Source organism: Hipposideros armiger, unplaced genomic scaffold (assembly GCF_001890085.2).
Source record: "Hipposideros armiger isolate ML-2016 unplaced genomic scaffold, ASM189008v1 scaffold_544, whole genome shotgun sequence".
NCBI lineage: Eukaryota > Metazoa > Chordata > Mammalia > Chiroptera > Hipposideridae > Hipposideros > Hipposideros armiger.
The window spans coordinates 1,019,237-1,047,019 of NW_017731894.1; the positions used below are offsets into that span (position 1 = coordinate 1,019,237).

General features: G+C 50.9%; 1 protein-coding gene across 5 annotated transcripts in view; it reads left to right on the forward strand.

Annotated features, from left to right (window-relative positions):
• Positions 1-2,869: 2,869 nt before the first annotated feature.
• The window catches only part of SFSWAP (splicing factor SWAP), a 65,232-nt gene continuing 40,318 nt past the window's right edge, over positions 2,870-27,783 (forward strand). For 2 of the 5 annotated variants that reach the window (XM_019668939.1, XM_019668941.1), the window contains exons 1-7: positions 2,870-3,238; positions 5,633-5,802; positions 6,371-6,502; positions 10,794-10,879; positions 14,353-14,578; positions 15,437-15,549; positions 16,508-16,643. In XM_019668939.1, coding sequence (XP_019524484.1) covers positions 3,021-3,238; positions 5,633-5,802; positions 6,371-6,502; positions 10,794-10,879; positions 14,353-14,578; positions 15,437-15,549; positions 16,508-16,643 — 1,081 coding nt within the window. In that variant the 5' untranslated portion in view covers positions 2,870-3,020. Of the gene's footprint in view, positions 5,803-6,370; positions 6,503-10,793; positions 10,880-14,352; positions 14,579-15,436; positions 15,550-16,507; positions 16,644-27,783 lie in introns of all 5 variants that reach the window. The other 3 variants (XM_019668944.1, XM_019668943.1, XM_019668942.1) reach the window with 3 other exon arrangements.

A 27,783-nucleotide genomic window follows, 5' to 3' on the forward strand; every position in this document is an offset into this window, starting at 1 on the left:
GACAGTTGGTCTGTAGCTTAGTTGTAATTGATGTGGTCATGGGAGGAGGCGAGCAGTGTTTACCTGCTCCACCATAAGGACTGGAACTGCATTGAGTGGTTATTTTTAAATTCAACATTTTCAGACGGGTAGACAGATTTTATGCCCCTCCACAGGAATTGTTTACATGTCTTCCCCCCATTTGATTAGGTATCAATAGGAAAATGTAAAACGTAGCTGCTATCGCTAGTTGGCCCACCAAACCCCCATCCTTCCCTTGCTAGGAAGAGGGTATTTTATTTAAGGAGACGATGCATCTCACTAAAAACATGGTACTCTCCACTCTATCTCCTTAGGGGCCACCATGTTCTTTGCCATCCAACGAAATCCTCAACCAGTAGACAAGGCGTTATCATTCATTTTTATTGACCTGGGGATACAAACATGTATTTTCTGTCACCCAGGAGTTCAGTCCTGTGAGGTGCAGTCAAGTGCCTGACACACAGTAGGTGCTCAGGCAAGATGTGTTGACTGATAGGCTTTTTCATATCCCTCAACACAAACTGGGGGCTGTGGTCCAACATAGGCTTTATTCCCCTGATGTACTGCATTATTGGTAGAACCTCTTGCAAATGTATAAAAATCACATTTAGTTGAAAAGAAAAATTGCAAGAACATAGACTGACCTGGAAATCTAGACCGCATAGGCCCATTTCTGTGACTATTTACTACCAAGAATGAGTCTTCTCTTCACAGCCTCTGCCTGCCAGTGTGATGTTAGGACAGAGGCATTTGGTCTGCGGGCTCCCCCAAGACAGACAGTCATAACGAGCATTCACGGCGGGGACCTACCTAGGTTCTTAGCCCCACGTGATGAAGTAACTGGAGGTCAAAGAGCTTGTTTGGCTGGACTGAGTCAACATCACACAACAATGGGAAAGGCTGGCCGTCCTACCCATCGCTACTGCCTAAAATCCACCCCCACTTTAACACTCCAGGTGCGTTAAAAGGCATGTATTCCAGTGTGGGAAGAATACTAGTGTAAGCTACTGGCCATTCCAAGTCACAGAACCGGAAGGAATCTTCCAGATAATGTAAGCATCTTTCCAACGACTTTTACCGCGATCCACAATAAGCACTATTTTACATTACGACCACGTGCATGTGCGTAGCTGAAATAAAAACATCTTAAAAGAGCAACAACTTACACCTGAGATGCCCTTTTCTTATGCTTTTTAAAAACATTGCAGAAAAATGCACTGGGCAGTTATGGACATCGCGTTCACTACCCCCCAGCTGAACAATGTTTGCAGCACCCTAGACTGGACCCTTAGGTGGCCTTTCCTGATTCTAACCCTGCCTCCCTCCACCCCCACCCCAGGTAATCACCTCTCATATTAACATTGCTTTGCTTCTCTTTCGACTTTTACCACCTACGTGTGCACCCCTAAACATTATAGCTTAGTTTTGCCCGTTTGAATTTGGTGATTGGAACCATAAGAGCAAATAGGACTTTGCACTTGTCTCACATCCTTTGTTCAAAATTGTTGCAAGATTCATGGCTGCTCCTATGTAGCTGCAGCCCACGCATTCCCACTGCATTCTATCCCACGCGAGTACAGGTGCTATTGAGGTTTTTTTTTTCCCTCGGCCGGCTGCTGACAGGCACTTGGGCTGTTTCCAGGCCGGGGCTTTCAGTTAACCGACGCTGTAAACACTTGTGTCCAGGACCCACTGCCCTTGGGCTCACACTAGGGCGCCCACAGGGAACCCCATGGACAAGGGGCATGCTGGGTACTGGGGAACGATGTTGCACTTCACTAGGTGCCGCGTTTTCCAATGCACAGACCAGCAAATGAAGCAAATCGAAAACAGTGGCCGAACCAATTCACAATTCGCAAATGTTACAAAGATATCGACCGTCCCCAGGCAGTCCCCATCGAAAGACGAGAAAGCTTTGGGGAAGAACTTGACACGCTAACGCTTAACAGGCACCTGGAAACGCAAAGCGCCACCCGGGATAGCTTCTCTTCCTTTCATGATTTCCTGCTCGGATGAGCCTCGACGGCGATTTCACGAGCCCCGGAGGACTGCGCCCACGTTGTTCTTGCCACCACTCCCTCCTGTCACGTCCTGCAGGCCACACTGAAGTGCACTTACTGCTCCTCGAAAACACGCTCCGTAACCTCCCCTGGGGCCTCGGCAGGCGCAAGGGGCCATGTGCTCGGGGCGTGAGCGTGGTTCTTCCAGACGCCGCGGAGGGGAAGGCAGCAGCACCAAGGCGCGCTGGGCCTTACCCCGCTCCCTGAACCGGAGGGGCAGGTCAAGGGGAGCCCAGCAGGCCGCACGTGCCTGCCAGCAACCAACACAGGCGCATCAAGTAGCCGCAGACACAGCACGCCCCCCTCGGTGGCAGCGGCCCCCAGGTCCCCCGCCCCGCAGTCTCCCCCGCCCGCCCCCCAGCATCCTGGCCCCAAGTCCCCCCGGCCCTTCAGTCCCACAGGCGCCCCGGGTCCAGAGCCCCGCGGGTGCAAGTCCCACGGCCCCCGGCTCCCCAGGCCCGGCCCTCCAGCGCGCACGCAGCCCTACAGAGCCGCGCTCGGAGCCCACGCAGCGCCCGCCCTCCTTCCGCCCGGCGCCTGCCCGGCCAGGTGCCGGCGGCGGCGTGCGATTCGGCGGCGCGCTTTCGCCACTGCCCCGGCCGGCCGCCTCAGAAAACCGACACTAAAAGCGCGCCGCCCCGCGAACACGAAAGCGCCCACCGTGGCGGCGCCTCCGAAAGCGGGAGGCTGGAGCCCAGCTGTTTCCCAGCGGCTCACACGGCTCCGAGGCGTGGCGAATCTGCGGAAGCTCCTCGCCGGAAGTGGGGCTGCCCCTCCGCCGGAAGTCGCGCTTCCTCCATTTTGTTGCCCGCTATGGCGGCAGTGCCGAGGTTGGGGCCGGGATGCGGCGCTTGTGACTGAGGGGGTAGGCCAGGCGGAAGCATCGGGGACATCCGCGCGGCGCACGCCAGGACCAGCCTGGACGCCGGGGACGCTGTCATGTACGGCGCGAGCGGAGGCCGCGCCAAAACCGAGAGGAAAAGTGGCGCCAAGGAGGAGGCCGGGCCCGGCGGAGCCGGCGGTGGGGGGAACCGAGTGGAGCTGCTGGTCTTCGGCTATGCCTGCAAGCTGTTCCGGGACGACGAGCGGGCCCTGGCCCAGGAGCAGGGACAGCACCTCATCCCCTGGATGGGGGACCACAAGATCCTCATCGACAGGTCGGTTCCTCCCCTCGCCCGTCGCGCCTCCTTTTCCCGCGCCCGCTCGATTTCATCTGATGTTGACTTGATGGCCAGGACTGAAAGGGGGCTTTCTGGAGCCAGCGGGGACCCGGGGGGACCCCCGCTTTCCTTGCTTTTGGGAGGAGGGGGACAGTGAAACCTGCCCTAAGGCGCTGGCTGGAGTCGCGTGCCGCGCCTGTCGCCGGAGGGACCGTCTGCTCCCGCAGCCCCTCGCGGCCCGCACCCTGTCGCCGGGTTCCAGGTGGCCCCCGCGCGCGGCGGAAGCTGCCGGCTCCCGGGGCGCCGCGCGCTTAGAAACCCCCTTGGACCCCGTGAGTTGGCCTTGACCCTTGCATGCCCCCAGCGCCCTCCTCTTCGGAGCGCCCGTATTTGGCCGGCATGACATTTGATCCCCTCGTGCCCTCCTCCCCCACCCTGTGGAACCCGCCTGAGTTTGACAGGCCCGTGGCGTGGAGGCCCGTTGGCTCGTGCGGACAGACGCCGGCTTTGCGCTCAGGCGGCCAGCGTGCTTAGGGCGGGCTTCACGGTCTCTGAAGGGTGGCACTGGGGTGCTTTTCAAATCAGACCTGCTTTAGGAAGTCGCCCTGCAGGGCCATCAGCCGCTCGGGGCAGAGGGGCCCGGCCACCGGGGGTTTCTAAAGGTGTTTGATTTGAAAAGGATGAGGTTACATGATGTAGGTTGTTTGCTCCCCGCCCCTCTTATGTTTTCAGTTCCCCTCTTCTCCCCCTCCTGGGATGTTTTGTTGGTTGGTTGGTTGGTTGGGTTTCCTGCCGGTTTGGCAACTCCACCTCTCTGTCTGGGGCCCGGACCGAAAAGCTAACCGGGGCCAACCATTAAACTGGAATAGTCTCTCCAAGTGAAGGAAGCCCATCGTTTGAGACAATTAAAACTGGATTCTACAGAACCTTGGAACGTGACTGTAGGGATGACCTCTGAGCTGGCCAGAATGGACATATTAATGACCACATAGGCCTTTTTGCGTCCCTGACGTTTCCGTTTGGAGTTAGCTCTAGACATCAAGGACTCGTGAAGGGAGGGTTGCCAGATCAGGTCTGGACCTGACGGCCCCACGCTCTGCTCAAGCACGCTTTGGCATCCGAGTTTCTGCTGAATCGCCGCTGCCTGAGTTGTCAGGCAGCTTGCTTTTCCAAAGTGTTACTTGTGACATTTATTATTAAAGTTTGGTAAGCGATGAAATCTGAGCTCTTTATGCAGTTTCCCATATCGTTCTGTACATGCTTTGAGTTAGGGCTTCCAAAACTAGTGGGGAGCAAACGCTACACATGTACATGTGTAATATTTTAAAATACGAGCCGCATTTGTAAATTAAGGAGGTTTGCATCAAAGTAACAATAATTTTGGAATCTAATAAAATGCAATGACTTTGCTACCCTGGAATTTTTGGCCTTTTTTCTTGTAAATGTCTTTTTTTTCTGTCCTCATTACAAAAGTCAGCATTAAAAAATTAGGCAGACTTTTGTCTCTCTACATTCGTTTTTGCAACCCTGAATCTGAATGTTCTAAGTACAATCCACTGACTCGTTTATCATGTGACAGTTGTACATCGACAGCGTTTTCAATGAGTCGTTGATGTTAAAAGCACAACGAGTGCTCTCCTTCTTCTTAGCTTAGCTGAAGTGCCTACTGGCCCGTGCAAGACCCGTGGAGGTGTCTTCATGTGTGTTTTGTCCTGGGGCCGTACAGCTTAGAAGAAACACACTGCACCTTCTCAGAGTTTCGTTGTTTCCCGTGAACCTCCTTAAACTGCATGTATATGACACTGTTCCTCTGTGTGTGTCTCTCTGTCACATAACCCAGCACTTATTTTCTCAGCCAAGTGGCTAGGGCCGAGCCTAGCCAAGATTTTACCTCCAATGGACGCAAGTTGCTTTGGTGAAGATCTCTCCTGAGAGTTCGGGACTAGCAGAAAGAAGCGAGGAAATTTCGACCGTTTGGTTCTTACGGATAGGTATTTATGTATTCGGTTTGTGTGAATGTAAGCTATGATATTTGACTTTTCAGAAAGAATTTTTTTTTTGCAAATGGCATTGAATAGTTGACCAAACCATAAACGGTAAGAACTGCCAGTGAGGTGGATACTACCATTTATGCTATTAAAGGATTGTTTACCTTTAATGATAAGTTTTATCATATTGTAGAGAAGAACTTAGACTTTGTTAAAATAACTTGAGTTTAAAAGTAGGTGAGCTATGACTAGCCCAATAGTAAATATAAGTCTGAAGAGTTTTTGTGTTTGTTTTACTATTTCTATTTCTTGATTTTAATCGGTAAGTATGCATATCGAACGTCACACACAAACCATCCTGGACGTGAACTTTTCTCCTTTGACCAGCGTGTTCACATTGCAGATACGATGGGCGCGGTCACCTGCATGACCTGTCCGAGTACGATGCTGAGTACTCCACCTGGAACAGAGACTACCAGCTCTCTGAGGAGGAGGCACGAATAGAGACCCTGTGTGATGAAGAGAGGTATTTAGCCTTGCATACGGACTTGCTTGAGGAGGAGGCAAGGCAAGGTACTGCTCAAGAAAAACTTACTTCAGCAACAAACGCTTTAAAATTTTTTAAGTATTTAAAAATTTACTCCCATTCATTTTTTTATACTCACTCTTTCTGATATTATCTTGACAGTACCCAGTGGATTGGAAAAACAGGAGTCTTTGCGTTCTGAGAGGACCTCAGGATAGTTTATATAGAGCTGCAAAGAGTTTTCCCAGCTTTTGAGGGCAGACTGGGATTTGAAAAAACAAAAACCAAACTCTTTAACTGTTCTTCTTTAACAGTATCGTATAAACTAAAATTGATGTTCTTGTCTTTGCCTTAACAATCTTTAATGCAGTTTTTAATCCCCGAATTTCTCAGCAGGAAGAAATTTCCCACAAAAGATGTGTATTCTGCTGTCTGTGGTAAAGATTACAGGCAGAAGTACATATGGGTAGATGTGAAGTGTGAATTTTTCAAAACCTCAAAAAGAGGTTGAAAAAAGTGTGTTGTATGCTTTACTGATAGCTACAACTTTAGAACTGTCACATTTTTCTCAGTAAACTTCCACTTTTGCTAATAGAATCCTCATTTTTATTCAAGAGGAAGAATACAAGCGGCTGAGTGAAGCACTGGCAGAGGATGGGACCTATAACGCAGTGGGCTTCACGTACGGCAGCGACTATTATGACCCGTCGGAGCCCACGGAGGAGGAGGAGCCCTCCAGACAGAGAGGTGAGAGGGGGGCGGCCGGGGACTGTCCTGCTGGGCAGTGTTCCCACCAAGGCCATTACCATCGCTGCGACACAGACTCTAGTGGGGTTCCTCAGGGGAAAACAGTGGGAAACTAGAGAATGACCTGCCAACAGACGGGGGAAGTGAGTTCAGACTGTCATCACCTGCCCTGGGTCTAGTTCCTTCATTCCTCTTTGGTTGAGGTAACAGGAAATTACCTGGATTCTAGAAACTCACTCTGGAGTCTTTGTTTCTGGATTGACAATATATGTGTCGATCTCGGCAGCGATGTGTTCTCAGGGCATTGAGAGAGGAGGCACCGACTGCCCTCATGCTCACCTGCTTCTGCAGTCATGGCAGATGTCCTGTGGGGTCAGTTACTACTGAAGAGAAAACAGCACAAGGCCTTCTGGGTAGGCTTGGGAGGACCTAGACACATACCACCGTGTTTGAAAATAGTATTCACATAAGATTAAAGATTTTAAGTTTATGTTTTTCTGGATCAACTCTGGGCACTTTGAATTCAACAACAACTGCGCTCCTGAAAAATCTGGCTTTGTGTAGAGAAGCAGATACCCTTCGTCACTTTAGTAAACCTTGCGAGCACCATTATTACAGCCCGCGTCATGGTGTCAGTCACTGATTAGCAGTGATGGTGACAGATTGGAGCCTTAAGGACGGGTCACTAGGTTCAGGATATCCTGTCAAAGAAAAGGGAACTTGAGAAACCCATTCAAGTGTTTAGAATAATAATTGGAATCACATCATGCAGGGACTTCATTTTAGCGCTGAGTTTGTGGTTTGGGACTCCCTGGGTTTCCCATTACATAACAAGCCTCCTCACAAGTGATGGAAGGACAGCGGTTTAAGCTGAGACAGAATGCTGCCTGCCCTGTGTGATGCCGTGGTCCTGGGGTTCCCGCCCCTTCAGTGAGGGGCGTGGTTGCGGAGAACAGTGGGCTGTGGGGACAGACTGGCAGACGAGGGTCCTGCTGCGTGCCCCTCCTCACGCTCAGTACTCTGGGCAGAAGCACCACTGCCACAGGCTCTATTCTGGGAGCTTCTCAAGAGTTTTCAAACGTGTTTTTAACTGTTGGGGTAAAGCCTCCTAAATGAAGGGACTTGACAGCTTTCGCATTGACTTTGGACCTAACTGGACCTCAGAGGTTACAGCGTACTAAGATGTGCGGGTTTAAAATGTGAACGCTCGTTTCTTAGCCCAGAGAAGTTACCCATGTTAGGGTTCTGGGGACTTTAGATTTTGTCTCGTCTCTGACCCATCCACATTACACCTACTTTCAATACGCAGTGTTTTGGATCAGGAGGAAGGAATGCATGCTATCACAATTGCACAGGCGAAGAACTGACATGTATGAAGGCCAGTGCCTGCATACTATTAGTTCCTTAACATTCTAGATTAGGGGTCAGTGACCCTGGCCCACAGCCCAGCTGGCGTGTTTCTGCCGAGTTTTACTGGAGCACTGCCGTGCCAGCTGCTCACAGTGGCTGCGGCTCTTGCATGCCCGCGGGAGAGCCAGGGCTGGGGGTGGAGACCACGTGGCCCATCAGGGCGGAAGTGCGTGGCCTCTGGCATTTTACAGAGAGGCTTCCAATCCTGTTCTAGGTGTTGGAATGTTGTCACGGTGTGATTAGTTTAGTGCTATTAAACTTGGTTATGATTATTGAATTTTAAGAACGTCTGACTTTGTTTCTCTTCCAAGTCTTGGTGTGCTTTCTCTTTAACAAAATTCTCTTCGGTGTTTCATAATGGTTTTTCTTCTGTAATCACATTCTCAGACCTTTGCTTTATATGCTGATTTGTTTTAGTTTTGTTGGATAAAAATACTGAATAAGTAAATGGTTGAGGGAAAGAATGAATAAAATAACAGAAAACTGTTTTTCTAGCTCTGCCGATTGACTTTTTAATGGAAATTGGGCCCATGTAAAACTTACAACTTGACTTTCTATGTTTAACTTACACTAATAAATGAAACACCACACACACACATAGATACATGCACGCACACACACACACATATTTAGTAAAATTCATTTGGGACCTAATACTACTAACAATCAGATTTTAATGTCGCATTATTTTAAAATAAAAAATATATATATATGTTTTTATTTTACTGAGCCATCAACATGTCTAAATATTCCTTGATTTCAAAATCGCTATATTGTCTTTCCTGGCATTTTTGAATGTTTTAAAACCGTGTGGTATTATCCAGAAGTGTTTTGATGGCACCTTTATTTCTGTGTGATTTAATTTTTCTCCCTTTCTACAGCGTACTGTTTTCAGCCTGGTTTCTTTGCATTTCAATTTTCATAATTTTTCATCGTTAGTACATACCCATTTTTTTTAATGAGAATGATTATTTGGATTTGACACCGAGTTCGTATTGCATGGCTGGCTTTTATACTGTGCTAGTACAGCCATCTTCTGTAGGTACAGAAATGTGTAAGCACAGAGCGAATCTGCGCCCACCACTCCAAACTGTCCTTTGGATTCAAGCGCCTTTATTTGTGGACACCTTAACGCTAAGGAAAGTGTTTAAATAAGTTTCCATCCTGCGGTTAATCCGTCCAGCCCCATGAGCTCCACCGCACAGTTGCTCACTGGAGCTGCACATGAGTGCTGATGACGGGTTTCAGGTAGTAAGTCTACATTCTTAGGAGAGAACAAGGGTGCCTGAGCAGAAGGCACTTTTAAGCAATACTTACGAGATTTGATCATAAAATACGGTGAATGTTCAAATAAAAAAGTTTATTACAGTAAAAGACACATTGCCATTAATCACCCTCAAAATACGCCCCCTCGCTTTGAACACCCGTATCCCATCGCTCTTGCCACTTTCTGAAGCAGTTCTGGAGGTCCACTTTCATGAGTATCTTTAGTTGCGCTGTCGTGGCTGCCTCGATGTCCTGAATCCTTTTCACTTTGAGGAACAGCCTAAAGTCATACGGTGTCAGATCCGGTAAATAAGGTGGATGGGGACACACTGTGATGTTTGTATTTGACAGAAATTGCCGTACCAGAAGCGATGTGTGACTCAGAGCGTTGTCATGATGGACGATGAAACTGCCCATTTCTCAGACCATTTTCTATGCACATCGTTTCTTAAATGCTCTAATAAGCCCTTGTAATATTCAGAATTCACAGTAGTGTCTTGGGTACAAGCTCAGCTCTCTCAATTCCATTAAGATCGAAAAATACAAGTAGCATCACCTTTCTGTTGGATGGCACTTGGCAGCAGCAGTCACGGTATTTTTTTATCACACCTCGTAGTAAGAATTTATGGTTGACCTGTGTCTCATCGGGTTAGAATGACCAGGTTGTCAAGTAGGAAACCTGCTTACAACCCCCTTGTCCCAAAGAACAAGGTTTTGTAGGAGACCTTTGAAATTGCCCATCTCCCAGAGGCCCGTTCTGTATGAGGGAACATTTGTTTCAGCGGATTTAGTGTTTGCTTAGTTAATGTTATTGTTTTTGAAAGAAAAGCCTAGGAAGATTTGAAATCTTAGCAATGTTCCATTTTGTATTTTTGTACTTTTCCCTAGGTCCTTGTAAATTGGTGACCTTTGAGTGATTGAGCTATATGTGGGTATCTTATAATTCAGAAGTGATCATGTGTAATGCCTTGTCTAACACATAGCAGACAAGTGTTTGTTAAATGAGCAGTTAATGAAGAAATGGAAGTGGAAACGATACATCTGCTTGTTTGTGAAGGAGAGGTAGTTTGCCTGGTGGGGAAGTCTCGCAGTTACGTTCAGGGTAAAACTTTACAATTCAGGGGTGAGAACCAGCATCGAGCGCCTTGTGCTGTGCCTGACGCCCTGGGGAGCTCAGATGGCAGCAGTGTGGCAGGAGGTCATAGCAATACCGGTTACACACACACAGGTCAGAGAGGCCGGGAAGGAAGAGAGCGGAGTGGTGCCGAGCGCCTGCTCAGTGTGAGCACTGCGGTGGGCATGCTTACGTGCGTCTCCCCGAAACCTCCCCGGGCCTGGGAAAGGACGCTGCCACTGCATTGGTACAGATGGGGAAACTGAGTCAGCTCTCGCCCAGGGCCCCGGGCACATGGTCCTGCCACTGCGCCACCCTCACTGCTCTGGGACTTGCTGACACGTGGCGGAATGGAACAGAAGATGGGAAAGTGTTTCTAGAAGCAGCGATAGAAAAAAGCTAAAGAACCAGCTAGGGCCGGCCGCTGCTCCCCTGTGTTGCTGCCGACTGGTCTTGTTTCCTGCTTGTTGTCCTGAAGTTTTGTGTTTTCTTTTTATACAGAAAAAAATGAGACTGAAAATGCAGAGGAAAGTGAGGAACCTTTCGTTGCCCCCTTGGGGCTGAATGTGCCACCGGATGTGGAGCTGGTACGTGTGCTTCTGCTTCACAGCCCTGTTAATCTCCATCACGGTTATCACTACCTGTGCTGGAGCCCAGGTGTCGTCACACCTGCTTCATAGGTGTCCACTGTCTTCCCGTCATCTGTGAGTTAGCAGAGAAAAACCCTCCCCACCTGTTTTCTCTAAAGGAAACACACATGCTTCCTTGCCCTGGGTGGCCACTCTGCCACCCAGTTTTCTCTCTCGTGCGGCAGCTCCAGGCTCCAGGCTGCCCTTGCGCCCAGGAGGAACCTGGGTGGAATCCCCCTGGGCTGAGTGCTCTGCAGCTGGTGAGGGCACCGTGGGGGCACCGCTGGGGCTAATGAGCGTGGGTGTCCCACTGTTTCAGCTGCGTCCTCTTACGTTAAGGCCACATCGTATAAGCCTCACTGAGGGCTTTTGTCTCTGTTACCTCATGCTATTTAATGCAAATAACCCCATAGGACAGCCACTGGTACCCCACTCCCCACAAATGAAGGGGACTGAGGATTGGGCTCGTAAGTGACAGGTAGGAGCTCAAGCTCATGTTCTTAACCGACACATCATGTCACCATGAAGCTCTGTGCTGCATGGGTATTGATGGGTGTTGATGTGTTGATGGGGCGTTCAGATAGTTTTGTTCCTTGTCCACATTGGGAGGGATGTTCACCAGCGTCGGGTCTTTGTTTGCGGTGTCCCTAGCTGGTTTGCAGCGCCCTGGGTGCAGGTATCCTAGGCTGTCACCTGTCCTGTGCGCGCAACCGCTGGGCACTGGGAACTGCTCATACAAGAGCCTCTGGTCCCACCGCCTCGCTGCTCCCAGCCGGGGTTAGCTCAGCGTGAGTGGATGGTGCTCACCCTTTGTTTTCTCTGTATTCTTCGTTTTCTGTGAGATGAAGGTAGATACCAAAGTCACCTTTTAATTCCTGCCTCCGCCCCCATCCCTTCCTTCACTTATTTGCATATCCTCTCCTCTCTGTCTTTTTTCCCAAATGTGAGTAAAAATTTCTTTGGCTTTTTCCGAAATTAGGGCCTATGTTTGCTTCCCCCTGTTTCTACCACTGGTCGGTTGCTATAGTTAAAGCTGGAAATGTCATCTGAGGTTTGACCTCCCAAGACTTGTACTAGCGTGTTTTCTGTGTGTTGTTCTGTATGGATTCCTGCTTGTTCTGGAATAAACTTAGTTCTGTGTGAGGGACCTGTTTAACATGGGCTGCTCCCTTAACCTGTGCTTAATGCTGAAAGCTTTTATTTAAGCCTGACTACGTGGAATTTTATTTATTTTTGATATGGAAGGTTTTTTTAAGCTTTTTGCAAACATGGCATGTAGAGGTATAATAGATTTTGCTGCCTTGTTTTATTCCTAGTGAAATATCTAATGGCTGTACGTTCTGAGCCAGAGTGAGATCCACTAGCTGACTAATGAGTGGTCTGCGGAAGTGGAAACGCCGTCTGCCCAAGGCGAGAGAGGAAGCTCAGAGCAGCCGGACTTGCTGCCTTGGGGTGGGGAGCTTTGTATGCTGTTCCTCTCACGTCTCTGTGGGAAGCAGTTTCGACTCTGTGGTCCTGGATGCCCGCTGGGTGGCTGGTTGCCGCTCCCCCTCCTCTCTGGTACCCCCAGGATGTTCTTCATGGTTATGATTGGGGCGCTGTGAGTCCTTGTGCAGATGGCACTTGGAGGCCGTGTGTGGAGAGGGTGTAGGAGACAGCTTCGCTTGGTGACAACGCTCAGATTGCCAGCTTGTGTTTCGATGGATCATGGCTGCCTTGTTGGGCAGAGGTTGCTCTCACCTGCCGGCCGCTGCAGGTGGGGCGCGTGGTAAAGAAAGCAGGTGCTGGGGTCGGGGGGTTCTCGGTTTCTAAACTAGGCTTTGGATTAGAGCCTGGTGGCTGCAGGACCTCTGAGGTTTTGTGTGAAGTGTAAGCACTGTCCTTAGAAATCATGGCAGCCTGGGAGACTCATGTGGGCACCTCCTCAGACCTGCCGTACCCTTAACATCCGGTCATATATTCTAGTGGGGGTAATCGTGTCCTCAAACAGAAAAGGATTTATCTGAAACTTACGTAAAGCAAAGAGAGACTTTCCCAAGCCAGGAGTTTTTATCTCACAGCCACCTGCTCTGGCAGCACATCTCAAAGGAGGGCCATACAGTGCTTTGTTTTCCTGCGGCCATGGCGCTTTGTACAGATCACTGGACGCCTGCAGCTGTGCTCTCACATCACGAGTGGGCCCACTTGTGAGAAATTCTAAACCAACAGCTTGGTTTGGTCAACAGAGTGCGCCTTTACGGGGTGGGAGTGGAGGATGTTTTTATGTAGATAAGGATCATAGTCTGAACTGGTCGTTAATAATTGCCACGTGTATAGAATAGAATACGCTGTTTCAAAAATTAATCTCCCTGTTTAGTCGAGCCGGTGAAAGTCTGCGTCAGCAGCCATGCTTCCGTGCGGGGTGAATGGGCCTGTAGCGTGGAATCCAGGTAATCTGGAGATTCAGTGAATAACTTTGATTACGGGCATATAGCCTCCTGAAGTGTGAAGGACATTGTTAGTTCAGGAATTAAATCTGAGAATTAAGTCGTTATACATTTTATGAAGGGTGCTACTCTGAAATTGCAGTAAGCATCTTGAATTCTCCACCGCTCATTTTTAATGAGAACGATTTCCCACTTTATTGGTATGTAATTTCCTGCTGTTAATCCCCTCGTTGATGATAAAAGTGGTGAGCTTCTTGGCTTCCAGCTTCTGGTCTGACGAGCCCCGCGTGGGCAGGAACTGCTGAGGGCACAGTGTGGAGGGCATAAGGGAGCCGTGCCCAGGAGGCGGGGTGGTGCCCAGTAGTGGAGTCGCCGTAAGGAAGGCACAGGAGTCGCCCAGTTGATGTGGGCACAGCCCTCCTTCCAGGTTCTGGCCCGGCCACCCTCACATGGGCTTCAGCGTGGACTCTGTCCTTCAGATGAGGATGTCGGCCCCTGGAGCCCGAGCGTGTCTCACGGGGCACAGGGAGGAAGAATGTGTGAGGAGTCAGTTGCAGGAGGAAGGACCTCGCATGAGCATGTGGTTTCCTTCGGACATCCAGAGGGGCTGCTTCCCGAGCTAGGAGTAAGGAAGGCGGAGTGGTCCTTGGACCTGTGGGAAGCCTGTGGGAGAGCACGCTTATCTGCGCGACTTCTGAGGACTCACAACCCCGAGCCCCATCATAGGAACCAGGCTAAGGACCCCTGTTAGGTGGAAAGATGTTGATTTGGTGCAAAAAAGGATGGCCTTCCGTCAGGCCTGCCGCTAGGTGAGTTTTCGCCCCCCAGAATATTGTGAAATTCAGAACTAGCCGGAGTGTCTTGTAACCAGGACAGGGCCAGTCCCCCAATTGAAATGCCCCTTTATTTTACGATCGACAGAAAAGCCGGAGTTGTTTTCTGTTTTAAGTCCGTGGCCAGCGGCAGGAGGAAAACCGGTAACGAGAGTGTGTGTGTCTGTCCTAGCCTCCCACAGCCAAGATGCACGCCATCATCGAGCGCACGGCCAACTTCGTGTGCAAGCAGGGGGCGCAGTTCGAGATCATGCTGAAAGCCAAGCAGGCCCGCAACTCTCAGTTCGACTTCCTGCGCTTCGACCACTACCTCAACCCCTACTACAAGTTCATCCAGAAGGCCATGAAGGAGGGGCGCTACCCCGTGCTGGCGGGGAGCAAGAGCGACGAGAAACAGAGTACGTGGGCTGAGCGGGCGCCGGGGCGGCGCTCGGGGAAGCACGCGCGGGGTCTGCCCTGGGACCCTGCAGTGTGTGCAAGACCCTGCTGCCGCCCAGCACGTGGCGCGCGGCTCTCCTCACTACGCCGAGAAAATGCATCTTAGTCAGCATCTCTGTGGATGGACGAGGCGTCACCGAGGACGGTGCCGTCGCAGCGTAACCGTCCGAACTGCTGTTTGCCTTCCGTTTGGCTGGGACGTTACTGAGAAAGCAGGGCTGCCCCGCACCCGGTGCCCAGGGCCCAGCTTAGGTGCCACGTGTCCACAAAGTGACATGGCCCATTTCATTGTCTCTGCCTTAAGCTGTTGTTCTTATAACAGTATCTAAATTGGGGATTCTTCCTGCAAAGGCCAGTTAACTCTATTTTGAGTAATATTCAGAGACAGCAGTCTGTACGTCTGCCACTGAATTTTCTCTTAAGCTGAAACCTGATTTTCAAAATCAGTTGTACGTATCTTATGGCAGATCTCATCTCTGTTTATTGTAGTTTTAAGAAAAAACATTTATTGCTGTTACTTTACGTTTCATGAATCAGTAAGATACCTGTTGGGTTTTTGTTTTGTTTTGTTTTGATTTGAGATCTGTAATGGCGATGGACTAGCAAACGCTGGAGGGCGGGCCCTTCCTTTCACCTGGCTTCCTACCGAACTACTTGGGTGGCAGGATTACCAGAATAGTCCAAGAGGTGTTTGGGGCAAATAACCAGGAAATGACTGCATAGACCTCTGCTTTTGTCCGCTTCTGAGTTGTTACATAGCTGATTTGTACCTTTCCTCTCACCAACGCTAGAACCTTGAAATGTGCTTTTGCTTGCAGAGTCCGGGGTCAGCTCTGACAACGAGGACGACGACGACGAGGAAGACGGGAACTACCTGCACCCGTCGCTCTTTGCTTCCAAGAAGTGTAACCGCCTGGAAGAGCTGATGAAGGTTTTTATCTTGTCATTGAACCTTGTTTCTTCTGCCATAACTAAACTTCTGCTAATTTGGTTTGGGGAAATTACTTGGCAAGCATTTCTTTTGTATAATAGCTCTATCTTATTTTATCATCACTGAGGTCTGTTTTACATTTTTGTTTTTTACTTGGTGGCAGAGGCTCTCATTCCTTTATTTCTTATGTATCCCATTTTATAAAATTCACGAGCACGTTATTTTCATTTTATGACAAGTGTGCCATTTGGGGTATTAGAATAAGTAGAGTTTCGGTTCAGACTTGGAAATTGTTTCATCGTGTAGATTCCATTGTGATGAGATTGGATTTTATAGGTGTCCAGAGTATGTGCTGCTGGAAATAATCTGTTCCCTTCACAGGGACATCTTATGTTACCAGAAATATAAATTTTGCTTATTTTCCTGTTCTCCCTGCTGTAAAGGAGCTGCTCGGTGTTATATGGGCAGTTCACACACTCCTGCGGCAGTGTGCGATATGCACACAGGCGTCCCAGGGACTTCGGCACATAGGCTCAGTGCCGTGCGGTGTGGCTGACCCTGTGAGGGGATGCCAGCCAATCGATGGGGCTCAAAGAGCTGCCGGTGATTATAAATCAGACATTGCTCTAAGGAAGGACACAGTTTCAAGTTGTGAGTGATCTTGGCCGCTCACACTTGTCAGTAGCAATCTAGTCCTGCTCACTCGTTTCTTTGCTTAGCGGTTACGAGGAAGATGGAAGCCACCCTCCGGGACTTACAGCCTGGGCTGTGACACCCTCAGCTCCTCCAGGACTCACAGCCTGGGCCACAGTCCGTCAGGGCCCTGTGTGTGCACATGTGTGTGTAGGCATGTGTGTGCCGAGGTTTTCCTGAAGCGCATGCACTGTGTTCTAGACTGGAGCTGAGCCTTCTGGCCACAGAAGAGTGGCGTGTGACTGTGCCCTGTCTCTGTCCGCAGCCTTTGAAGGTGGTGGACCCGGACCACCCCCTTGCCATGCTGGTCCGCAAAGCCCAGGCCGACAGTCCCGCCCCCACCCCACCTGCGGCCGACGGTGCCGCCGTGCAGCCCACCCAGGCGGAATACACCGCTGACTGTGAGTACCTGGCTGGGCCCCTCCGGCTGCACCCGCTGCAGGGCGTCCCGAGAGGGGTGGGGCAGGCGGTGCAGGTCTGGCAGAGGCGCCCAGAGGCGCTCAGGTCCCTGGGCCTTTATGTTCAGCCGTCCTTAGCCTGCGGCCTCGTCCTCTTGTCAGTCTCCAGCATCAGCTGTGCATTCCAGGAAGAACGAGGCGGAAGGGCAGGGGCAGAAAGCAGGGCCTGGGGGCCTCTGCCCCTCTTCAGGGACCTCCCCAGAAGCTATGCCCGGTGGCGTCCTTTCACTCATGGACCGGGCCGGTGTCCCCATCTTCCCATCCCGCACAGAGGCTGGGAAGTGGCCTTTCGGTCAGACACAGTGCTGCCCTCGACAGAAGCAGGTTCTGTTAGGAGCGGGGAGGATGGACACCGGTGAGCGTGTGGTATCTGCCAGAGACGGCGTGCACCGCCTCAGCTGGCCCCACGCCCTCCCCCGAACTTGCTCATTACTGCAGATGACTCACAGAGGGCAGAGCTTGAAGCTCTCTCAAGAAAGCATTTGAAGTATTTGACCTTGGTCTCGCTGTCAGGTCTTTTTAAAATTATTTCCTTCAGGGGTTAAATGCTGAATGAGAGGAGACCGTTTAGCAAAGCCCAGGAACCCAGCTGTCCAGCCCACTTCACGTGGACGTCGGATCTGATGAACCCACCTGTAAAGCTTGTCACGTCCCGTTAGAGACGGGGCGGTCAGCCTGAGATTAATTCTCCTAAATGCCAGCTGCTCGTTATTCGGGACCGAGCTTCGTTAGAATGGTAGCCATGTCCTTCCGCACGTCCCTTCCAGCACTGGCATCGGTAATGTATCGCTTTGATGTGCTCAATTAACATTTTTAGACTTTGAAAATCAGTTACTTGAGTGAACTTAATGCGTGTGTCCTTAAAAAACCTGTTAAAGAACTTACATGGTTTCTTTAAATGATTGAGTCGAGTCAGTTGCATTTCTTTGTTCGAGTCAAGGCAGAGCTGGTGTCGCACAGGTGCCAGCCCCTGTCTGTCAGAGACGGGTGCTCCCTGAGGTGTCCACAGGGCCCTCCCGCGGCCCGCGCCCAGCAGGGTTTTATTCAGCAGCCCACACACGTGAACTGGGCTCAGCAGCGACCAGGACACTGCCTCCATCCCCCTTCAGTCCTGGCAAAAGTTCACGAGCTGGAATGTCTCTGGCTGCCTCAGTTTCCATGCGCTTCCACTGGCTCCCTCAGCTGTTAAGCATGGTTGTCGGGGAAGGGATCGAAATGCAGGACAGTGACCGTACCTGATTATTCGCTCTGCTTATCACCGGCGTGCGTACAGCTATATGCTGAGGCCGGAAATGATCCGGTGTGTCTGCAAACCCACAGAGCTGGGCAGCAGAGAGGACAGAAGCTGACGGGGGCGCGGTCCAAAGTGGCTGCTGTGTGACACCCGGTGTTTCTGCAGATCCCATGGTCTGAGTGGTGATAGTGGCCTGGGCCAAGCAATGGCGGTGTGAAGATCAGAGGGGTGGGCAGGTTCCAGGGAGCTCACTCAGTCCCTCCTGAACCCCACCCAGGGCCCCACAGGCCGAGCCGAGCTGTGGGAGAGTTCTGTGCTAGTGTACACACACCCTGCAGGCCAGCCCGAGCTGTGACGCCTGGCTCCCGCAGGCCAGCCCAAGCTGTGACGCCTGGCTCCCACAGGCCAGCCTCAGCTGTGACGTCTGGCTCCCACAGGCCAGCCCGAGCTGTGACATCTGGCTCCCGCCTGACCCATGCTCCCCACCTGGCAGTGGCCCAGCAGGGACAGCAGTTAGTGACCACTTCTTCCCTCAATGAAGCAGTTATTTTGACATCTGTCTTCTCCCCGACACATTTGGGAAAGTGACAGGAGTTTGAGGATCGCACCTCGTGTTACGGTTTATTTTAGGACACATGCCCTGTGCTGAGGGCCAGCCTCAGTCTAACCTGTCTAGCTCAGTGGAGCCTGCAGACAGAACCGTGGTTCATCAGACGTGCATTGGCCGTGCCAGAGGGCAGGGACTAAGCAAGAATGTTTAGGTGAAATGTCTCAGTTTACAAATGTCAGCAAAAATTCATATTTTGTAAAAATAGAAGGCAACCCACCAACACATGGCAAGGCAGGAGCTGCTCAGAGGCACCCGCCTGTGTCCAGCTTCTGCTGGGTGCGGGAGGAGTCACGGGTGCAGGGCAGTGGGACACGGGCGGCCCAGAGCTTCTCCATGGTACCGTGCTCAGCAGTGGTCAGTGCTGCTCAGGCTAGGGTCCTGGAGTTCAAGGGCGGGACCCTAGGTGGAGCGGAGTGAATGGGTGGTGTAGAGGTGGGGGACTGGGCACGACCCCTTGTGAAACTGGGCTGTGAAGAGGGGAAGGGGGCAGTGCCTGGTGGAGAGTGAGCAGCCCCATGAGAGCCCCCTCTGAGCGTGGGGCACCTGTCCAGGACCCAGGGGTCTTAGAGTGGGAGGTGGCCTGGGTGGTTGGCTGGCCTGTCTGGTTTCCAGGAAGAGCCGTGGGCTGGAACTGTCAGAGTAACACCTACCCGAAGTCAATGTAAGCACCTGCACTCAGGTTCTTAAAGGTATTGGTTTTTATCTGTGGGTACATTCTGTGGTTATCTGAAAAGAGCCGGCAAGGACATGGAAATGTAGAAGAGAGGCACGATAAAGCAAGGTGTGCCCTAGCAGATCATGAAGTGAGACGTTACGGTAGAAGACCTCTCAGGGCCTAAATAGCTGGCTGTTTAAACGAAATGTGTGATTAGAACAGGTCTCAAAACGCTGCGTACGGGCAGGAAACATCTTTGAACTTGAAACATGGAAGTGAGCTATCGGCGCGTCCTGTGCTGTGGGGCCGTGGCCTTCGTGGACAGGCACCCTCAGCTCAGCCATGCTGGTAGGGCGAGGTGAGCACAGGCGCCCTGAGCAAAACTGCTGGCTGGCTGTGTGGCGTCGAGGCCTTTATGATCACCTATCCCTCTAGTTCCGCAAGTGCTTTGTAAGCAGCTGGCCAGTCTTTCCAAAGGATGCGGTTTCGTTTTCACAGAGGCAGTAATTCTCTTTCTCACATTTCATCTGTTGCCACAAATTTTAACTAAATGCACAATCACGGTAAGGTTAACTGGAAAAATAGTTTAAGAAAAAAACTACTGGTGAGAACAAACAGGCCCCACCGTCTGCAGGGGAGCACTCTGCCCTGGTGTGTGGGGGCAGTCATGGCGCCTGGGCCCAGCACCAAAACCAGGAACCCCAGAGGCGAGAAGGCGTGAGAGCCTGGAAAAGGAAAGGTGGCCGACTAGCAAGGAAGCGACGTCTTAGGAAGAGCGGTGTTGGCAGAAAGCTGTTTGGGAAACGGATCTCATTGGGGCCTCGCCTTTCGTCCAACAACAGAATTGCTTCCAGGTGTTAAGTGCAGATGTGAGGACCCTCAGGAAACTAGGACACTTCAGCAGATAACCAGCTAATTGAAGCCAACAGACATTTTCAACTAATGGGAAAAATAAAACCGCCGAGAAAGCAGAAAAAACTGTCTTAACATACAAACAGCTTTTGCAGTCAAATTGGGGGCGGGGGGAGTTATTGTCCAGTAGAAAAACAGCTTTTACATTTTAATAGGGAAAAACTAATAGCGCAGTAGGGAAATGAACTGCAGGGTGAATAATTCACGAAGGTAAAAAGGCCGTACGTTTTTCTAACGTCTGCCCTTCTCCCCACTCAAACAGCATGATGTGTGCTGACTTAGGACCTAACGTGCGTAGGAACTAAAATGCACTATCCCCTTACCCTGGCCGCGGCCTACGTGGTAGGTACACAAGACGGTCACAGCAGGAAGATACACACGCAGGCATGCAGGATAGTTTGGAATCATAAGCCTTAGGATCAAATCGAGGCTTCTGGGCTGCTGAAGTGTTATTTCATACGTACACGTTTGAATTTATTAACAGTTACAGAGAGTAAGCGGAAGAAACCCAGATGCTGCTGCAGCGACCTGTCATCGTCCCGCTGTCACGGCAGCAAAGGAGGAAAGGACAGGCGGGAGGGCGAGCCGGCGGAGAAGGCAGGCCTCTCCCGGGGCTCTGCCGCCGCGTGCAGACGGCCGTGTCAGGACAGAGCCACAGTGTTGCTGTAAGGGACATGTTTGGTAGCAGCTGGGCGGAGATGCCCTCCGCATCCCTCAGAGGAGCGCAGATGGGATAAGCGTCAGATTAGGGCGCGCTCACCCGGCCTCGGGGAGCTGGCATTAGCTGGAGCAAGGCATGTGCTCTGGGAACAAATGCTGCCCAAGACGGGTCGATGTGGAACCAGGAGAGCAGGGCTAGCGGGAGACCCCGTGTTCAGTTCACAAGTGAGGGGAGTGAACCGCGTTCATCCGCAGAAAAAGACAGCTTTTGTGTGATGCTTGCTTTGAAACTAAGCTCGTATCCGGAAGTGATCCTTTGCGGCTCTGTGATTTCCGGCTGCAGTCTCATGCTGTCGGTCAGGGGGCAGCTCGAGCCGTCCTGAGCAGGGCTACCCTGCAGGCTGGGCTCCCCTCCCACTGGGGCTGTCACAGGTGGCTGGAGTCGTCACAGGTGACTGGAGTCGCGCTACAGACCAGAGATTTTCCTAAATGTTGGCAGCCTGGGAAGAAAAGCATCTATTTTTATTGTGAAGGAATTTTTCTAGAAGTTCCTTAAATATAGATACGTAAAACTAATAATTTCTTTCGTTTGTTAGCCTGACAGTGAACTATTTTCATGCACTTTATTTTCTGTTATTATTTAGTTGTCTTCTGCTATTTAGCTATAAATCCTTGCAGAAGAGCCTAATAAATAAAACTTAATTATGCAAGAAGCAATAATACTGAAATACTGCCCGATATTATACCATGCAGTTTTTAAAAAATAAAATGCCAACTCGCTTTTTAAAAAATGTTTCATTCTATAAATAGCTTAAGTGAAATTAAACCACATCGTGTGGCTATACTTGGTATTTTCTTCTATCCACTTTTTAAATGTGGTTTGTCTGTTGTTTATGACATTTTCTGTTTTTGTTTGTTTGTTTTTGCAAAACCATGACCTTGAAGTGCTTTCCTTACCTTCTAAACCCTTTTTAAAATGGCTTTATTGTCAGTCAAGAGAAGTAAAAGAAGATATTACCTAAGACCCCACCATCCAGAAATAGTCTTTTTCCCACAGAATTTCATCACTTTTGATTATACACCAACTAGTTTATCTTTCAGTTTTTCACAAAGAAAATTAAGAAACATCCGCATGTTATATGGTTTTAAAATCCTAATTCCCAATTCCTTTACATATAAGATGGAGGGTCTGGCAGTTGTGTCCACTGTCACAGACTTCCATTCTATTCTGTTCTGCGATATGGCACCTCCTGAAAAGTCACGGGCACACTCAAAACATGTCTCAAACGCAGTAAAAATGTACGCACAATAAAGGTGATTTACAGGGACAAGGAAGGAGTGCGACTTCCCTTGGCCGTGATTCAGAAGTTAGAGCCCTAGCCGAAGTCAGGGCACAGCAGGGGGAGAGGCGAGCACAGCTGTGCAGGACAGGCTGCTGGGCGCGCTGCTCGCCGGGACGAAACTGCTCAGTCTTGCCGCAAGAACTGAACCAAGTGAAAAGGAAGTGCTGTGGCTTCCTGCTGTTCACCTCTGGATCGGGTCCGCAGTCTGTCTTCTTCATGTGGGACATGATCTTGGTGAGGACCTCCAGAAGTAAAGTGCCATTTGGGTAAACGAAGCAGAAGGCTTCGCTATTCCCGGGGCTCGGTTGTGCCTCCTGGACGGGAAGCATTTTGTAGACAAAGTTATGTTTCACAAAACTGAAAGGTCATTCAGGTGAAGGGACAAGACCTTTTCCACAGACACTTAAAATCTGAAACTTTGAAAGGGCCCTTATGGCTGAACCACTGTGTGTTACCGTTGTAAGGCTTCTGGGGGTGGATGCACTTGCTGGCCTGTTCTTCCCGTGGGGCCGCACGAGAAGCCCCCCCTTCATCCTGCAGCTCAGCCCAAATGCCTGTTTCTTGCTCCAGTAGCTTCACGCTGCGTGGCCCATGAGTTGACGTCGGGGCCTTCTGCCGGGGTCTGCAGGAGTGCCTTCTCTTCCCGTGGAACAGATCCCTGGAACACTGCCTGTGGCTCCTCCACCTGTTCTTCCGTTCCTATCATTGTGACACGGCTTCGTGTGAAGTAGACAGGTGTTCAGGAACCTCTTCATTTTGTCACCTCTGAGGTGGCACCGCGTGGTCTGAGCTGGCCGTGCACACGCAGGCGTTAGGGGGAAATGCTGAAGTGCCACCCGCGTCAGCGACTCCAGTGCGTCTTCAGCTCATCCGACCCCCGTTCCAGTCACACACACTCCTCCCCCCTTTACTCCCCCCCCCCCAACCTGCTGCTTCCCATCTGGCACCTTAATTTTGTTCTCCTGTTGAGCAAGTCAGACCCCATTCCAGTATAAACCTCACGAAAGCTTGCGTACACTGGAAGTTCGAACTTCTTACAGCTCGGCTTCTTTAGCACTAAAGAGATGTCGCGAGCTGCCAGTGCCTGAACTCCTTTCGAACAGTCTTGGTTCTTCCCTGAAAAGTCACCTCCCACAGCATGAGTTTGTCCACTCCAGTCTGCCCGGAAGCAAAGCAGCGGCCATCCCCTTCCGAGTGTAGTGTCCACTGGTGGTCCAGCGGAGGCCTGCAGAGCGTTCACGAGGGGCTGAGTCCTCAAGGGCTTAATCTGCGTGGTGCCTGTTAAGTCTGCGTTTTGTTCTGGCTCACATGCCATCAGCATCTTCACGAGGAGTGTGTTGCATCATGCTCTTTGGGCTGACTTGCTTTTCATTGTGTCTTGTCTTACACAAACGCATCCTGTGCTCAGCAGTAGGATCTGTGGTTAATGGTGCCCAGCACAGACTCTGAAGCCCTGTGGTACACACTCAGTGTCATGGTCCGGCTTTGTGGCAGCAACTCGGGCTCTTTTTTCTCTCTATGCTCTTGCTAGTGTGGTCTTTTTTCTCGTCATTTCTCTACTTTGACACAGGTTTTCTGTGTGAAGGAGTCTAGACTCCTTTTTTGCAGTGTGAACTAGAGCTGCTGTGCTGTGCCAGGGAGGAACGCTCCGGAAGGTGGCTGGGCCGGGCTCCTGCAGTCCCCCCTCCATTGCCTCCTGGAGGAGGGTCGTCCTTAACAGAAGCCATATCCTGCTGGTCGTTACGGACTTGTTTCCTTCAGCTGAGGACACTGGGCATGGGGGCTTCTGGACTGGGCCAGTTTCCTTACCGGGTGCAAGGTCCACGGGAAGTGACAGGCTGCTCTGCAAGTCGACCCATTTTGTGTCCACCCAGCAGCCACGCTCGCACTGTCCACAGTAATGACGTCACCACTGCCCAACGTGCTGCCCACCGCTCCGCTCGTGTCCACGTAAACCCGCATCGGGGTCTCACTCCGGAGCTGGCCGTTGCATCACCTCCAGAAAGAGCCATTTTCAACATGATGCAACTGCCATGGACACAGTGGAGAAAACAGGCCGTCATGGTAAATAAAGAAGAAAAATGAGAAGCAAGCATCTGTAGACTGCAGTTAATCTTCATGCAAAGATATGGCTGTGTAGATGAAAACACTTGCGTTAAAGTGGAAATAAGTCTTCTAATTTTACGTGAATTAACACAAGAACCTATAATCGAACATCAAAGTGAAGTAATGCTGAACCACAGATAAAAGTTTCTTCCATATCAAGAATTCGGTTCTAAAGATTAGAAGACTATTAAAGAGGTTGGAATTGTAGGGGTTTTTTAGCTGTATTCTCTGTCTGAGATGTTATTAATTAACTGAAACGAGAGGACAGGGAGGGCTCCCACGATGCCTTGCTTCGCCCGTCCCTTCCCTCTGTCCTGTGTGACGTCATGCTGCTCTCCTGACCTGCAGTGACAGTCTCATTGTGTCTGGGACCTCACTGTGTGTCTCAGTGCTGTGGTCTGGTGGGTCGGTTTCCTCACTGCAGCCCCCCACTCAAGTTCTTACCTGCTTCATCTCTTGGGGGGTTCGAATTTCATAAACAAGTTTTTGCAGAAGTTCTGGTTCATGACTTCTTGCGTAATTGAAAAAGGGCTCCCTTTGGCCCTGGTGTAAGTGGTAAAGGCTGTGTGGGTATAAAGTTCTTGGGTAGTGTTTTCATTCCCAGATCGCAGTGCGGCCTGGGCCGGCTGACGTCTGCCGCTGACCGTGTGTGGCTTTCTTGGTTGGCTGGTTCTCAGCCATTGCTCCTGGGTGTGGCTCTCTGTGACCTCTCATGCTTGGAAATGTCTGTCGTCTTTTGACACAAATATTAACAGAACTTGGTGAGAGTAATACACTGTTGTCACACTCGCCCAGGACTGAGGGGCCTTGCCGAGCACTCCCGGATCGAATGTTCTGTGAGAGGCGGGGCAGCGTCACCCCCACCCTCGCCCCACTTAGCGGCTGCTTGCCTGACTGGATGCCTGACAACGTTTTCCTGTACCCTTGAGTTTAGTAACTTAATCAGCTAGCATTCCCCAGTTTTCCTGGGACAAACCATCTAATTGTTATTTCCAGGAAATTATTTTATTTTGCACCTTTGAGCACCTTCTCTGTTTTGTTTGTTGGCCTCTCTGCTGAAAGGACCAGTTTCCTTACTTCGGACCACCTTTTTCTTCTGTGTCTGTCATTTTCTCTTTGGTGTCGATCTCTGTTCCCTTGGCGTTCAGCGTGGCCATGTCCATCTTCTGGCCGTCCCCTCTCTAGCAATGACTGGAGTTTTCAGCCGCAGCTGTTCTCTTCGTTGCTGATTAAAATGTATTGGTTCTGTCATGGTGTTGTTATGGTTCTCAGTTTGTCCTCTGAGCTCCCAGCGGGGTTGGCAAGCCTCTGAAGAGACCAGTCACAATGTCCTTGACATGAGGGTCATGCTCTCTGTCCAGCGACACACCTCTACTGTGGCGTGAAGAAAGCCGCACAGCCATCCTTAACAAGGCAGAGGGGGGCTCCAACAGAACTGAATTTACGGGCACCAAAATTTGAATTTCATGGAATGTTATGTTGTGAAATGTTGTTCTGTGTCATTTTCAACCATGTAAAAATGTGAGAACCGTCTGAGCTCCCCCAGACTACACAGAAGTGGCGGAGCCCAGTCACCGCCCCGGGGGTGCAGGACCCACCACCTCACTGCTAGTTTATTTCCTTCTCTTTGTGTTCCATTGACCTTCCCAGCAAACTGCCTGTGGCCCAGGACCCTCAGCGGGCGCCCGGGCTGGGCTGTTTGCTTCCTGACCGAATGCTGGGCCCCTTGCGTGCGATGTGCCTTTCTGGTCTGTCTCTTGCTGACTGGACCTGCATTCACCCTGCCGTCCCCATGTCCCCACCAACGTTGCAGTGCTGTGCCACCCTGGTTGTCCCCACACTGTGCCCACTTTGGGTCATTTGTCTTCCCCCAGGTGCAGCCCCTATGCTCCTGTGAGGGGCCGAGGGGCCTGGAGCAGGCAACCTGCATGTGCCTTTGCTTCTCTGAATGTGTACTGCAGGCACAGGCTTAGGCCCTCCTCTTCACCCAGAGTGTTCTAGGAACTTCTTGAGAAACAGGCCTCCAAAACCTCAGCACAGGATTGAAAATTCCAAACTTTGTCCTTGGGGGTCACTGATGACGATTTTAAGTGGTGGTTACGGGCAGGTTTTTCTAGGAAAAAGTTTATTCGCTAAAAAGAGAGAGATTCCTTCTAAACTCTGGGCTGCAACCTCCAGGCAGCACATTCCTGTCTAAAACTGCTCACTGGTGGCTTTCCAGCTTTCCAGCCTGCAGCCCTGTGGCACCACAGGACCGGCCAGCGCTTCAGATTCCAGGGGGCTGACAGCCAAACAAGCCTCCGTTTGTGTGGGGACTTCCTCTAACACTGGGTTGTCTGGAGGGCGCAGGAAGTCAGTCAAATGAACGGGCTTGTGGTGAGCCTGAGTCGCGAGGCCCTTTCGCGGGACCCTATTCTCCAGGGTGGCGCGGGTGGTCTCAAGGCTTCTCTCAGTTGGAGCACCTTGAGACTGAGTGCGAGGGGCTAAACAGCAGTATTCTTTTACTTAAAGACTGTGGACTTAGCATTTGAAGGAGTTCTGGGTTTGTTTGACTGTGGTTCTTTCCTTGCATACAAGGTTGCATATTAGAGCTAAGAGATAAGTACCCCGCCTACAGCCTGCGGCAGATGACAGCCAGAGGGATCTTTTAGGAATTCTTAAAAAGTATCTGGGTCCAGGAGGTAAAGCCAATCTTGAGAATGGAGACGGGAGACAGCTGAGTGGATAAGCCCCAGCGAAGGGAGACAGGTTTTCAGCCTCTCTTCTCTGCTGCTACTTCCGAGGGACCTAGAAGGCTTTGCTCACGCTCAGAAATGCGGAACGTGCTGTCGGTGTTTAAATACACATATCATTGTGATCTCTCCTGTGTAAAGAAAGCACAACTTCAAGTGTGGTAGGAAAAAGTCTCTAAACAGGTGGCCTGCTCTCATCCGGAGGACCTGGAATGCTAATGCCAATGCCAAGGTCAGGAATCAGACCCTGCAGACCAAATCAACACCTTTGGTAAGGTTTCATTTCAGCCAGGGGCAGTAGGATGGAAGCTCACCTTAAACAGTGGACTCACCATGAAAGTGATTTTGTCCCAACGTTGGTCTGCCAGCCAAGTCAGTCTAGGGGTCGTGGTGTGGTACCCAGTGGGCACCTCCCGCCAGTGACCGGCTGGTCCCAGCACTGTCGTCTGTGAATCCCCTTCCTAGAATCTGACTTGGCTGTGAAGTAGCGTCAGTGGACACAGCTGTGGTTTGGGGAACTTTCTGCCCTGCTGGGCATGGCGTTACACAGTAGGACACGGGGTTGACAGGAACTTGAGGGGGAGGCTAGCTCCCACATGTGTCTTGGGAGGTGCATCCCAGTCTCTCAGCAGAATCCACATTGTGCCTGAGAAATCCAGGGACACGTGGACAAAGAATGACGGTGGGACTAAGGACAGATGGTCCCTTACAGCTAGTCCATCCTTTTGGAAATCGTTTGGGCCTTATCAGCTGCCCTGTTCCCAGAGAGGCGAGTGGCACTGGCTCCTCGTTGGCCGGAAACACTCTTCCCTGGATCTGCAGCCCCCCTCC